Source organism: Hippocampus zosterae, chromosome 11 (genome assembly GCF_025434085.1).
Source record: "Hippocampus zosterae strain Florida chromosome 11, ASM2543408v3, whole genome shotgun sequence".
Classification (NCBI taxonomy): domain Eukaryota; kingdom Metazoa; phylum Chordata; class Actinopteri; order Syngnathiformes; family Syngnathidae; genus Hippocampus; species Hippocampus zosterae.
This window is the reverse complement of record NC_067461.1, coordinates 2,614,568-2,629,619: the sequence shown is the minus strand read 5'-3', so window position 1 is coordinate 2,629,619 and position 15,052 is coordinate 2,614,568. Positions and strand designations below refer to the sequence as shown.

Here is a 15,052-nt window from a genome sequence, read left to right as displayed (position 1 = left end):
AAATACATTTTTTTTTCCCTGTTATCGTTTGAAATAAATCATCCGTCGCTCAGTCGAAAGAACGAAGCCAACCTTGGGTCAAAGTAACCCAATCCCGCTTCAAATCGTAACGAAACGCAACCATCGCTCGATGGTTCTTGACCTTTTTCGCTTGTACGTGCCGCATTATCTGTTGTTGGGCCCCATCACTCATCCACTCCCGTGTTCCAGCGGAAAGGCGCCGCTTGCATCACGGGTACATTTCAGCGCTCTTAGTCAGCGCCCAGTGCGTGAGACATTTTGGAAGGAGACTGCGAGCTGACCGAGGGAGACGCAGATGCTTCTGGACTCCTGAGGAGGCGTTTGTTTTGGGCGCGTGATTGGTGCTTGACACCCTTCATGCTAGCGCTGCAGTGAGCAGCCTTGCTTGTATTTGGAAAAAAAATTAATAACAAAGAATGCAGGGTTGCCATGGCGACGGGGGAAGGCCACAGCAGGAAAAAAAAAGGACGACTTCTGAGGAAAACCGACGTGTTTTGACTCCGCGCTCGGACACTCCCCGCTTCGACCTTTGATTCCTTCCGAGGCGGCTCTCGAGAGCATTTTGTGAGATTTATGCTAACGGCTAGTTGGGCTGAACCATTTGGGGAAACCATTTCATTGCTGTTTTTAATTCATTCATTCATTCATTCATCTTCCGAGCCGCTTGATCCTCACTAGGGTCGCGGGGGGTGCTGGAGCCTATCCCAGCTGTCTTCGGGCAGTAGGCGGGGGACACCCTGAATCGGTCGCCAGCCAATCGCAGGGCACACAGAAACGAACAACCATTCACAACCACACTCACACCTAGGGACGATTTAGAGTGTTCAATCAGCCTGCCATGCATATTTTTGGAATGTGGGAGGAAACCGGAGCACCCGGAGAAAACCCACGCAGGCCCGGGGAGAACATGCAAACTCCACACAGGGAGGCCGGAGCTGGAATCGAACCCGGTACCTCTGCACTGTGAAGCCGACGTGCTAACCACTGGACTACCGGGCTGCCCTGATAAATATTAGTCCATCCATTTTTTTTTGGAATGATTATCCTCAGGAGGACCTGCTGAAGCCTCTCCCAGCTGTCTTCGGGCAGTCAGCGGGGGACAACCTGAACCGGTCGCCAGCCAATCGCAGGGCACACAGAGACGAACAACCAACCACACCCACACTCACACCTAGGGACAATTTAGAGTGTTCGATCAGCCTGCCACGCATGTTTTTTGGAATGTGGGAGGAAACCGGAGCACCCGGAGAAAACCCACGCAGGCCCGGGGAGAACATGCAAACTCCACACAGGGAGGCCGGAGCTGGAATCGAACCCGGTACCTCTGCACTGTGAAGCCGACGTGCTAACCACTGGACTACCGGGCCGCCCTTGTTTTTAATTCCAAAAAGCATTTTAAATGAGATGAGAATGCATTTTTTTCTCAGATTTGAATGGTTTTATGCCCAAAACTTTACCCATGTTCTTTTTTGGCTGTCCTGTATTTGTTTGCTCCTTTTTTTGGGGGGGTGGGGGGTTTGTTGTTAATCGAATTTCACAACAATTATAAACAGTTGTGTCCTCCTCGGCTGTAGTTGGTACTTGCGTTTTGCGCTTAGATACATGCATTTTCTTTTTTTTTTGTGGTAAAGTTCTGGTATGAAAATGTACACGCCCTCCAAAAAAAATGTCTTTACACGGTATATCATGAGATCCAAAACGTGATCCACGCGCACCGAATTCCACCCCAGCAATGCGCGCAAAATATTTCTGAGAAGGAGCGTTTTGCTGCAGGACTCTTCGCAGCTTGTTACAACCTGCCTCCGAATCCAACGGCTGTGTCCGCCTGCGCTAATCCGCTCGCTCTCATCATAACAAAAGACAAGCTCGACCATCTCGGGTGGAGATGAGGGATTGGGGGGGGGGGCGCTGAAGCATCTCGCCCTGCTCAATCTGCATGCAGGCTATCAGAATGAGTGTGTGTGCGCTACACACGCACACACGCAAAGATTTACTGCTTCTGCTGCACGGCGCTCGCTCAAGGACATGGCTTCCCTCCCGTCACCTGGGACTCTAAACCATATTGGGGGGGGGGGGGGGCGCTGAGGGAAGGCGCCCAGTCACGTGCCGGCATGTACATGCTGGTTGACCTAAGATTTGTTGATGTGTAAAAATCATTTAGAGCAATTTTTATGGGAGACAAATCATTTATCAACATACCTTATCCAATAAAATGCTGGAGGGGGGGGGGGGGGGGGCTCAACCCCAACTTGCCTAGCGCCGCCCCTGTTGAAGTTGGACAACGTTCAGTTTCCTGGATTGGAATTTCATTCCATGCAGCCATTTTCCAATCCCAATTATCCTGTTTAAGGTTGAAGTTGAGCTGGGCGACATCCCACTTGACAGGTGGGATGAAGGAGGGAAACATGCAGGGAGGGGGCCAAACAGCCTCTGAAACTTTGGGGGGGCCTCTACCAGATGTTTCTGAAATGCAGAAGGCAGCCAGAGTACCTGAGGAACTCCAAATGCAAGCGCATCACACCAAATTCGCCGGCTAATTCGACTCCAGCTGCACATGTTGCCCCACTAGGCCACGCCCCTTAAAGGCAGCCATTTGACACAACCGTCCCGCGGAATAATTACCCACTTGGAAGTAAAATAAATGAAGTGAGTAAGTAGCAGTGAAATAAATGAGCTCAGAGAAAATGCTGAGTTGGGAGAGTTGAGGAGGGGTTTTTTTTTCCTTTTCTTTTTTGAGGTCAAAGTGATGACTCCTCTGAGAGCATTCGACAGTGAAACACTGGACCCTGGTGGTCACTTTGGACATCACAGGCCGATGACCGGCAAAGGCCATGCTCAGCCACCTTGGCTCTTTTTTTTTTTCTTCACTTTCAACTTCACTTAATCGAGGACAGACCCAAAAATGCAGCAACCAAATCAACTGATCTACGTCGAACACGCATCGTAGGGACGGAGATCGAGCCAAATCTTTACAAGAGGTGCGAATGAGCTTCTCCTGTTAAAAACAAATACGCATCGAATAAAATCATTTAGGGCGGTCCGGTAGTCCAGTGGTTAGCACGTCGGCTTCACAGTGCAGAGGTAACGGGTTCGATTCCTGCTCCGGCCTCCCTGTGTGGAGTTTGCATGTTCTCCCCGGGCCTGCGTGGCTTTTCTCCGGGTGCTCCGGTTTCCTCCCACATTCCAAAAACATGCGTGGCAGGCTGATTGAACACTCTAAATTGTCCCTCGGTGTGAGTGTGAGTGCGAATGGTTGTTCTTTCTGTGTGCCCTGCGATTGGCTGGCAACCGATTCAGGGTGTCCCCCGCCTACTGCCCGGAGACGGCTGGGATGGGCTACAGCACCCCCCGCGACCCTTGTGAGGATCAAGCGGTACGGAAGATGAATGAATGAATAAAATCATTTATTTTTTGTCCCTTCATGCTTACAACAGTCAAGAATTTTCATCGTTTTACAATATTTTGTCCTTTAGTATTCATTTCATTTGACGACAGAGAAAAAAAAAACATCTGCCAAAAATCGACTTTTTTTTGTTTTGGGAGGAGGTTGGAGGAAGGCGATGTTTTTTGGGGAGAATGTTTAAATGTCATTATCTTTGTTCTGTGGTGTAATTTATTAGTTAAACAAAACGGAGCGATTTTTGCCGATTTTAAAGGAGCAAATATCAGTTGATCAAATCAAGTGTGAAATGTTGGAGCGTGTATGCGGTCATATAAGCCAGCGGCGGCCTCGGGCAAGGCTTGTTCATCTGCAGTCTGGATGCTGCGCATGCATATATTCTTTGTCCTCAGTTTGGAACGATACATAAAAGGAAAGCACCAAAACTCTAAACTTTGGCACATGATTGGAGACTCTCTTCAGAAAAGGAGACATTCACTCCTCGACATCCAGACCTTCCAATGAGCGCCATTCGAACGTCCTTTAAATGATTATCGTCCTTTTTGCCCGTAATTTTATTAGCGTTGAGACTGGGGGTCGGCGGGGGGAATGAAACCTTTCAATGATCTTCTAATGTCATCATTTGCAACGTAATCATGTTTGGTGGCTTCACGGAAGGGTAACCCCACGTGATCTCTGCAGGTATTTATAGTCGTGTGTGTGTGTGTGTGTGTGTGTGTGTGTGTGATGCCTCTCCACACAGGGGAGCCTCCTCTCGAGACACAAAAACAGAAGAAAAGCCAAGTGGGCAGATGTCATTTTCATATTGTGGGGAAAGCCAATGCAAGCGCTACATTTTTCCTCATATTTTTTTTTTTTTTTTTTGCACCAAGTAGCACTTAGAAAATTGACGAAGCTCTCAAAGTTCCACTAATTAATACCAACACAATAATACGGTGGCATCATGTAAGTGTTCATCAAAAACGAGAAAAAATATTTTGTTGGGAGCAACTGTGATTTTATGCACAAATTTAAGAATTAACAGTTATCTTAAATATCGGAAAATTTAAAAAAAAAACAACAACAAATCTAGAAACGTTGCTTCTCTGAAATGAGCGCACCGGTGTAATAATTCAAATAATTGTATTGCCCATAAAAGTTACATGGAAATTGGATCTTAGTAACTATTCAATAGTTCTTCAAGGTTAACCAATGAAATGACAACTGTCTTGATGGTGAAACGTTCAACACAACTGAACGGTACTCGGCTGTGATTCCATCTCTGACCACCAGTGGGAGCCCCCATCCCACAAGCGCCACTATATTAACGCGATATATTCAAGATGTAACAAAAAAAACAAAAAACCCCCCCCCAAAAAATCTGAATTGGGCATCATGCCATGCAGTGTGAACGTCGCTTTTGAGAATCACTGAAACAAATGGCAGCCATGGCCACGCACTTCCTGCGGTAACATTGCAGTGTCTTGCGACATCTTCCCGAAACACACAAAAAATTACTTTGGACTGAAGCTAGCTGAGGGAAGAAGTGCGCTGACCACATTCAATGGACCTTTGGCAGGTATGGAGCACCAGACTGGGGCCATCTGTCAACCCCCCCCCCCCCCCACCACACACACCCCTCCCGGACATCCCACTACAAACAAACATGCACACATAAAAAAAAAAAAAAAAAACAAACACACGCGCACACGCTCGCCAGTGCGCAAAGCAAACATACGCGTGGCGGGTCAACATGTTCAATTTCGGGAACTTGCTCTCATCCATCTGACGCCAGGCCAAGGACAGAATGACGACACTGGGGGGAGTGAAGGCGCTCGGGAGCACGATATGATCAATAATGGCAATATCTTGGCAAATCACTTTCAATAAATACCTCAAATGAGCATCGTGGTCAGCGCCAACCTCACATTGCGTTTCAGCGTTTGCGCTTCGCACAATCATGTTGCAGATTTTTAACGGATTCTTTTTGAGTGGGGTTTTAGTAATATCCGAATTTAGAATTGCGTGCTGAGGAAGAGGCAGAGAAGGTCCCCAACAGTAATGATCATCAAAAATGTTCTTTTTACAATGTCATTGTAATTGCCTTCTGTTCTAATGACAGATTTTCACCGGGTGTGCCCGCATCATATCCTCTTTTTCATTTTTTGGGCGTTAAAAATCAAGCTAATAGCTTGTGGCAGGTGGACATCACGTTCATGCACAACAGACAATTTATATTGCGGGCGGCAGCACTTTTACTTTGAAAGAGCCATGGCCGCACCGCACTTAAAATCTCAGAGTGACACTATTGTGAGGCCACCTCGCCGCTGCCCGCCCTGCGTGAGGACGTGTTGGCTGACCCTCTCCGACACCGCGTGTCTAACCATCCATCACATGAACTCTTCTGGCCCATATTTTCAAATGATATGGAAAATGATATCAAAGAGAGCGATAGATAAACTTTGTGGGATAAATGCAGTGAAAACCGCTAACGGTAGCTATTGGATGATACGGATGATAGCTAGCTAGCAACGAAGGAGATATTGACCGATAGACACAATAAACAATACTGTCGAATCATGAAACGGACAATCGATGTCAAACAAGACAATCAACAACAGAACGGCGGACAGATTGAGAGAATAACAGAACGACAGAGTGACAACGATTCAAATTCAAAACAACGAAAGAATGACAAAAGCCTCTTTTCATTTTGTACATGTTTGTTTTCCCTCGTAGCGCATTTAAGCTTTTGCTAGCAAGGTCCCACCAAAAGTCCGTTATGAGTGTCAACGCAGCTGACGCAGAGCTGACAGCATGCCCGTCAGCAACACACACACACACACTCTTCTACAAACACGGACTCCATGACAGCCACCTTGTCAGCAGCAACGCCACCACCAACTCGTCAAACTCAAAATTGTTTTGTCTCCGTGCGTCACATTCAAACGACGTGCTGACCGTTAACAAAAGTGACACGCTTAGGACACAACATTGAAATAACTTTCTATCTGTGCTGGACAATTAGCGAAAATCAGATGATATTCGGGCTCTCAAAGGGTAAGCTAAAGCCCAAGCTAACAACGGGCTCTAGAAGTTAGCATTTCTTCACCTAGGATTCCCATGCGAAGTTCTGGCGAGGCTAGCAAGCTCGTCACTCAGCTACCGTAGCGTCAAACGCGGGCTAGCCCCTCCCTGAATTAATGTTCTTGCCTTGAGGGGTAAACATTAACGACGTGTTCAAGCGCAGCACATAGCGTAGCGTCATTAAACCACAACTAGGCTCACTCTCCAACGGTTAGCCAGTCAAGTCCAAGAGTACCTTTTGGTCACTGCAGATTTTATTTTAGCGACACTCGTTTTCATGCTAGCATAAATTTGACATCTGGGAGGAAAAGAGTGTTGATCATTTCAATCAATGTCACGCGATGTATTGATAACACCCTACTCTTCCGTCCTTCAGTGTGTTATGTTCTCTGACAACACGTTTGGCAATTGAAGGCATTTATTCAGCGCACCCGCAAAAAAATATAGCCAAACGATCCGCGCAAAGGCCTGTTTTCAGCCCCCGTGATCACATAGCTGGTGCAAAATCAAAAAATACCAATCCCACCTCACAGCTACGATCAACCTTTTCCCCGTCAGATGCCATTTTGCTGGATTAGTTCCTGTCGCACGAGGCCCGTGCGTGCTTTTAAGGATGCGCAACTCGAATACAGTAATAATGACAAATCTGATTACTTCTTGCGATGGCGCACACAAAACACCGCGGCCATGCTGTGAAGGTGGAAATCATTTTGGATTAGAAAAATAATTCAAGACAAATATGAAGCTTTTCATGGTAAATTGCCCTTTTTAACGGGGCGGTGGATTTTTTTTGGGGGAGGGTTGTTTGTTTTGTTTTGTTGCCTTTAACATAAGAAGCACATGTACCGTACACCCAATGTGTTATGAGAAAGCTGCGCTTTGTTTTAATACAGAAAAAAAAAAGGTCACGCGGGGTTCAAACGAGGTACTTTCCATTGGGTCTGGGGAGTGTCTGTGCTTGGAATTTCATTTGAGAGCAAGGCGCAGGATGATGAATATTTTCTCCCTCTCAACCCCCCAACCCCCCCCCCCCCCCACACACACACCCACGCCGACTTTCTCAATCCTCCCCCAAGCCGACAACAACGCCACGGCCACGCGCGAGCACCGACTGTGAAGAGGTGTGAGTACCATCGATCTGTCCGAACGTAGAACGGGGGGGTCGGGGGGCTGAAGTGCCGCTAAAATCAGACATATATATTCATTCATTCATCTTCCGTACCGCTTGATCCTCACTAGGGTCGCGGGGGGTGCTGGAGCCCATCCCAGCCGTCTCCGGGCAGTAGGCGGGGGACACCCTGAATCGGTTGCCAGCCAATCGCAGGGCACACAGAGACGAACAACCATTCGCACTCACACTCACACCTAGGGACAATTTAGAGTGTTCAATCAGCCTGCCATGCATATTTTTTGGAATGTGGGAGGAACCCGGAGCACCCGGAGAAAACCCACGCAGGCCCGGGGAGAACATGCAAACTCCACACAGGTAGGCCGGAGCTGGAATCGAACCCGGTACCTCTGCACTGTGAAGCCCACGTGCTAACCACTGGACTATCGGGCCGCCCCAGACATATATATATTTTTTTAAATACATAAATAAATAAAATGGTGGTGAAATTACAACATGAATGTGACCGCCGATTGGCTTGACTGAATTTGCAATTCAGTTACAGAGTGGTGGCCTGCATTATGGTTATTATCTGTGCCTGCGACATCAGAGTGGCAGGTGGTTAAGTGGGACGAGGTGCCGGGGACACGGCAGCGTGGTGACGGGGGGAGCAAAAAAAAAAAAAAAAAAGAGAAAGAAAATTGTAATTATCAAGCCCAGCAGGCGCGAGTCCCGAGGGGGCAGACCCAGGGGTGCGCGAGGGGCGTGTGCGTAGAATGAGCTTTATCTCGACGCATCATTGCCCATTCATGCGTGCGCAAACATGCCACGGTGGCAGACTTCAAAAATGGAGAAAAGATCCTATTGCTGTATCGTATCTGAAATTTGAAAATAGATATACAGTAGTGAGGAAGCGTGGGGGTTTGAAATAGCCCGTTGGAGCGAATGACCTTCCCCCGGCAGGAACAGATTTGCCTCCACGTGCACGTGCGGCGAAATAAATGAGAAGACGGCCATGTGGAAAATGTCCTTTGCCGTATTTCAGTTGTTCGGTTTGAAAAGCCAAACTTCAAAGGGATCCATTTTCATGCACTCTAAACCGTGCGCGGTGGTGGAATTTTTTTTTTTGGTTTTGGCGTTTTTCGTAGACGGTTGCAGTCATAGGGAGGCGTCTGCGCCGTTGTGGGAGTGAACACTCCATTGAAAACGCCTCCGCTCAATCGCTTTAAAAATTCAGCGCATGCCGGAGTCCATCCAGAAGATTGAAGTCCGCCATATTCTTAATCGATTGAGGTGCACCTGTACAGTCAACAGAGCTTCCCCCCCCCCTTCCCTCCCTCCCTCCCTCCCTCCCCACATCTCGTCGCCGTCATGACATCGTTACAAAGTATAGCCGTCGTCCTCATTAGCACGTGTTAATCATGTCAAGGTGAAATCTACGTAGCGACAACGAGGAAGGAACGTCGTGAACATTTTGTTTCCACACCTTCAGTACAAATTTGGGTTAGCTGGCACCCGTCGGGCCTCTGTGCAATTCCTTAGCGTGTGAAAGGACAAAAAGCAAGCGACGCGAGATATTAAATGTTCAAATTGAAAAAGGTTATTGGTTTTAGTAAATAATCATTCATTCATTCATCCGAGCCGCTTGATCCTCACTGGGGTCGCGGGGGGTGCTGGAGCCCATCCCAGCCGTCTCCGGGCAGTAGGCGGGGGACACCCTGAATCGGTTGCCAGCCAATCGCAGGGCACACAGAGACGAACAACCATTCGCACTCACACTCACACCTAGGGACAATTTAGTGTTCAATCAGCCTGCCACGCATATTTTTGGAATGTGGGAGGAAACCGGAGCACCCGGAGAAAACCCACGCAGGCCCGGGGGGGAGAACATGCAAACTCCACACAGGGAGGCCGGAGCTGGAATCGAACCCGGTACCTCTGCACTGTGAAGCCCACGTGCTAACCACTGGACTACCGGGCCGCCCTTGCAAATAATCATAAACTTTGAATTTTTTTTTTTTTTGGGGGGGGGGGGGGCTGCAACACGCTCGTTCCCAAAAGACGGGTCACTGTGTCACATCACCTTTTCTTTTAACATCCGCCGGTTCTGAAATCAGGGCAAGCACGTCATCGGAGCGAGGATGAGGACTGAGTACTCACACGTGGCGCCGAGGAGGAGGACACGCAAGAAAAGACACCTCTCACCTTCAAACGACCTTTAGCCTTACCCCCTCTCTCTCTCTCTCTCTCTCTCTCTGTCTCTCTCTCTTTCGTGCTCATCTACTCTCTTCTTCTCTGGTCCTTTTCCTTGCGACTGACTCTCCAATGCACTCACGCCACTGCCAAGTGGAAGACTCGCACAGATGCCAAGGGACCCCAAAAGACGGGGATCAATAATTAGAACAATCCTTTGAACATGATGTGGTTTCCCCCCCCCCCCGCCCCCCTCCACCCCCTTCTCCCTAGAGAACATGTGAACAATAGTAGTAGCCTGCAGTGGAGTTAAAAAAAAAAGAATGAATATTCACATAGACACACACACAGTTTAAAAAAAATACAGCAATTGTTACGATGGATCCATATGGATGCCATGATTGTAAAAAAAATAAATTAAAAATAATAATAATAATTAAAAAAAAATCTAAGTAACCCTCCCCCCACATTCCCCAAAAAGAAAATCACAAAAAAGATCACATTTTAACTTCCGGCAGTGGAAGGATTCTTGTATTTACCATCGTCTGCTCGCCCGGAAGGGAAAAGAGAGACATTATGGTCCCGTAAATCGAACGGAAAGAACAAAAATAATAAAGGACTCGCCAATAGAAAGGAAACTTGGACAGCCCCCACCTCAATTCTGATTTTCCTTTGTGCATTTTTTTGACGAAGGGCCTTTGATCGGGATCAAAATCAAAATTCAAAGTTTGAACTCAATCTTCAACAAATTTTCGGACCAAATCAATTAAGCTGTAACAAATGAAGTAACTTGGCCCCCGAAATGTAATTTTCCCATTGACTCGTGTTCTTTCTGTGCAAAAGTTGGGCACGACGAGGGGGGGGAAGTAAGCTTAGCATTTATCCTTCCGCTTAGGGCGCTCTCTGGGACTCCTGGCTTGAGTAAATGTCATTACAAGGGAAAAAAAAAAAAAGAAGCTGCTTGGAGAGTTTGTGTAACGGCGCACGGGGGGCTTTCCCGTACTCATGAGCATTTTTACAAGCTAGCCATCAAAAAAAAAAAAAAAAAAGGGAAGCAAAGTGAAGGCAACATGCAAAAAAATTGTGTTCGGTAGGATTTTGGACCAATTGTATTTCAAGTTGGATATTCCATACCCCCCCCCCCCCCCCACACACACACACCCCAAAGTGCTCAATATTTGCCATCCAGGCCTCCATTCGTCTCACTTGGGCCTTTTCCACTCACGTCTTTCCTCAGCGTTCGTTCATTAAGGACACAGAAAGAGTTGGAAGCAGAAAACTACATATCAAATAAAACCCCAATTTTTTTTTCTTTTTCCCCCCCCAACGACAACTTCAAATTCACAAATTCACTCACTCTGCTCCTCAGCCGACGGACGACTTTGCTCTGGAGCAGCGTCAGCCGCGGAACATTCGGAGCTAATAATAGGCAAAGTCAAGGTGACATAATGGACCGAAATGCTTTCAAGTAGGACCTGACATGTTTTTTTTTTTTTGGGCGGGGGGGGTTCAGATGCCAATTCCAATGTTTCAAATCAGCTGGGGTTTTTTTTTTTAAATCATATGTCAGCTAAAAATGAGCCGATTTAGCAGATTTTAAAGTGATTAAAGGCCCTAATTTAGAGGACAGGCCGTGAGGAATTGGGGAGGATGTGGATCTGTCATTTGACTTCAAATGAAAGGAAAGGCGCTTATAAATAAAATTTATTATTATTATTATTAATGTACACGTGCGCATCACAGCCGCATGGAAAAAAAAAATATAGGAAATCCACACTGGTCTTGACCTGGACAGCAAAACGTCAAGAAACATTCCAATAAATTTTTACTCCGGGGCGAATTTTGTTAATGTAATTTTTACTTGTTCTCAAAACACTTTACTCCAAATCATCTTTTTTCCATTGGAATAAAAAGAAATGCCATTCATCCATTCCAGCCTTTTCCCCAAAACGCAAAGGTGAGCGCATATCTAACCGTTACAATGCGTCTACAAACTGTCTACATGTGTTGCTGCATCGCTTGTATTCAATGCAAATGCTTAAAGTGTTACAGCGTTAGCTTGAAGCTGGCGGCTAAGGTTGGCGGTTGTTTTTAGGACACCGATGTCATTTTTGTCGATCTATTTTTGACCTCTGTCTCGTGCTCAGCTGGGATAAGCGACCCAGTCACAACGTCGGCATCGATATAATAAGCTGCGGCCGATTGGTGCCCCCGTATTAAGATAACAATGCTCACTTCTTAATACCGGGGGGCAATATCAGGGTGCCGCTGTCCCTAATGTAGTGGCCGGTGACAATGATGAGGGCCCTTGTTGTCTATGCTGAGGTCAAATAACATTGCCAGCAGCATAATTTAAAACCGACCCCCCCCCCCACATCCCACCACACCCCGGGCACAGAAGAGTACAGTAAATGCCACCAACAGGATCCCTCGCGGTGACACCATGCGACTCGGTAGTAGTGACAACCGCATCAAGCCATCTTTACGGGGAAGCATCGGTCATGCCTTGTCAACAAAAATTTTGTGCGTTTGGAAAGCTGTGTGAAATTTTTTTTTGTTGTTTTGAAAAATAAACGCTCCGACGGATTTTGGATACATGCGCAATTGGACTTGATGATGATGATGATGATGATGATGGCGATAATAATCAGGATTCTTGACATCCATTTTCGGGGATTTGTTCTAGTACACCAAAACAAGTTTTTTGTTGAATTTACACAATTTTATTTTTGTCCAAACGTCATTTTATTTTTCCAATGTACATTCTTTGGCGAACTTATAAGCTAGCAGTGAGGCAATAGAGTCTGAACACATAAGAAGATTTAGTCTACTAGTACATCAAACGGGTCTCACTACTAAAGTAATGCCACTTTTGGCCTACTAGTCTGCAATTAAATGCTACCCAACAAGTACTACAACTCGTTCAACAAAGTACTCGTTCTACTCGTTTGCTGAAATGTTTGACTAGCAAAGACAAAGAGCGCGGACGAGCGCATGGACCGTCAGCTGGTCATTAAAGGACGTCCAATAGGCGCCGGAGCCACTTTCCGTATTGTGTATGAGAGGAGCCCCCCCCCCCCCCCGCCACGTGCTTCCTCTCCACGCTACGAAAAGCCCGCTCATCAATAAATCAGCCGCGGATGCATTAAACATGGCTGTGTGTGCATCACGAGCGCACATATCGACACAGAACGAACCCGCAAAAACAAAATCCGCTCAGCACTCACAAAATCACGTGCAGCAGGAGAGGATTTTGCTGCTATTATTATCATCCCATTCAACTACATCTGTGCCATTTTTTTTATTACCCCCCCCCCCCCCCTGTGATTGAAGTGCGTTCTAGCCAGGAAGTCATGTCTCATCCCCTGAGAGGACACCCACAGCAACAGTACAACAATGCTTTCAAATGACAATTGTACAAATATTCGTGGACGCTCCATATCTATCAAAGAACAGCATGCCAGCCTGATAAGAAGTTTTCAACTTATAAACGTGCCCGGTGCGCTTTGACTCGGACTTGAGCAAACCAGGTTCTTCTTATCAAACGCATGCTAATTTGAAAGGATTTTTGAGGGGGGGTCACTTCAATCGGCGTCAAATCAACTTGGCTCTGTGCACACCCACAACGGCGCAAACAGGCCCATTTGAACAAAAAAAAAACACCAAAATGCTAATCCGGAAAAGATCGACTTCTAATTTGATTGCGACCACAGACAAAACTCAGCAATTTTTGAGGGCTCGCTCATTTTTGAGGGCGTGCGAGCTATTTTGGCAAAAGTTTGGGAAACCTACTTTGATGACCACATGAGAACAGTCACAATGAGAAGAGAAAAGCGCGCCGCCAGCCGCCCGCGCATACGCTCAAGGTCAGCAATGACTTGAAATGGGCGGCGTGGCATTCAAGCAGAGGATCCACATTATATAAATGGCAAAGACGTGTTAGGATGGACACGCGTGTGCTGAGGTGACCTCCAAGCGCACCTGATATCAACACTCCAACACACACACACACACAGAGCAGAGCGAGAGAGTCACGCTCCAGCGATGCCGCCGCCGCCGCCGCCGCCGCCTCTGAGCGGCCATCCGGCAGCGTGGGGGGGGGGGGGGCCGCTCCTGCCGCTTTACCTTTCTCTTCTGCTCCCGGGACATGGCTCTCCTGCTCTTCCTCCGCTTCTCCTTCTCGTCCTCCAACGCATTCACATCCACTTCCCCCCGATTCTTCTTCAGCTGAGAGGCCGCGTGAGCCATGATGGCCGACGCCGCATGCAACACGCGCGCCTCACCTGAGGTCCCGGAGAAGTTAGATGACGGTGGCCGAGGGTGGTGTTGGGGGGGAAGGGGGGGACACACACACCCGGGACCCCAGAAGGAAAAATCGGGGTAGAAAAGGAAAGGGGGGGAAAGGGAAGAAAAATGCCTTCCTTTGAAAAGGACAACGGAGAAGCGCAGGTTCTCGCTTTTGGGCTGGTTGCTGCGAGTAGCCGGTCTGTCCTTGTGCTTTGCTGGCCCCGCTAAGGTCCGCTCACGCTCTTCTTCTTGACTTCAAAGTGATGGAGAGCAGTCTTCTCCTCCTCCTCCTGACAGCGTGAGTGGAGAGGTGAGGACAAACTGGGTTGGAGGGAAGTGCGGCGTGAGCATCGCCAGCACAGAGGTGGACGGAACGAATGAAGGAGGGAGGGAGGGAGGGAGAGAGAGAATGCAGGGCGGGTGCGAGGGGAGCGGTTGCCTCGGCAACCACCTTCGGTTTCACTCCATCCTCCTAAACGGTCCTTACGGCTCCACCTTACACACGTGTCTCCATTAAAGCGTGTGTGTGAGCGTGGATGAATGAAATGAAAGCACGGCAGCAGGCGCGCACGCACACACACACACACACACACACACACACACACACACACACGCACACACACGAACACGTTGTCATGCTTTGTGGGGACCACATTTATAAATGTCACCGGCGAGAACCACCAAGGTGTCCACAAGATCTCTTCACAATTAAAAATAAATACATAAATATATATATATATATATATATATATATATATAGATAGATAGATAGACAGATAGATATAAATAAAGGCTATTTTGCTCGTTTGTTGACAATTGTTTTTTTTTGTTGTATAACTGTTGTTGTTAGTATTCATTCATCTTTCCTACGGAGTACATGGAAAAATATGCGAGTAATTGTATCCCTCCCCAAAAAAGATTTCTATTGGCGTCTAGATGCCACAAGGTGGTGGGCCGGACTAAATGAAGCTCCTCCC

At 47.4% G+C, this 15,052-nt stretch overlaps 1 protein-coding gene across 1 annotated transcript in view; it reads right to left on the bottom strand.

The window, feature by feature from the left end:
* Positions 1–14,604, bottom strand: part of LOC127610055 (ankyrin-3-like) — a 28,494-nt gene extending 13,890 nt beyond the window's left edge. The window contains 1 exon segment of the mRNA XM_052079783.1: positions 13,914–14,604. Within this exon segment, the coding sequence (XP_051935743.1) occupies positions 13,914–14,036 (123 nt within the window). The 5' untranslated portion in view covers positions 14,037–14,604.
* Between the last annotated feature and the right edge of the window lie 448 nt (positions 14,605–15,052).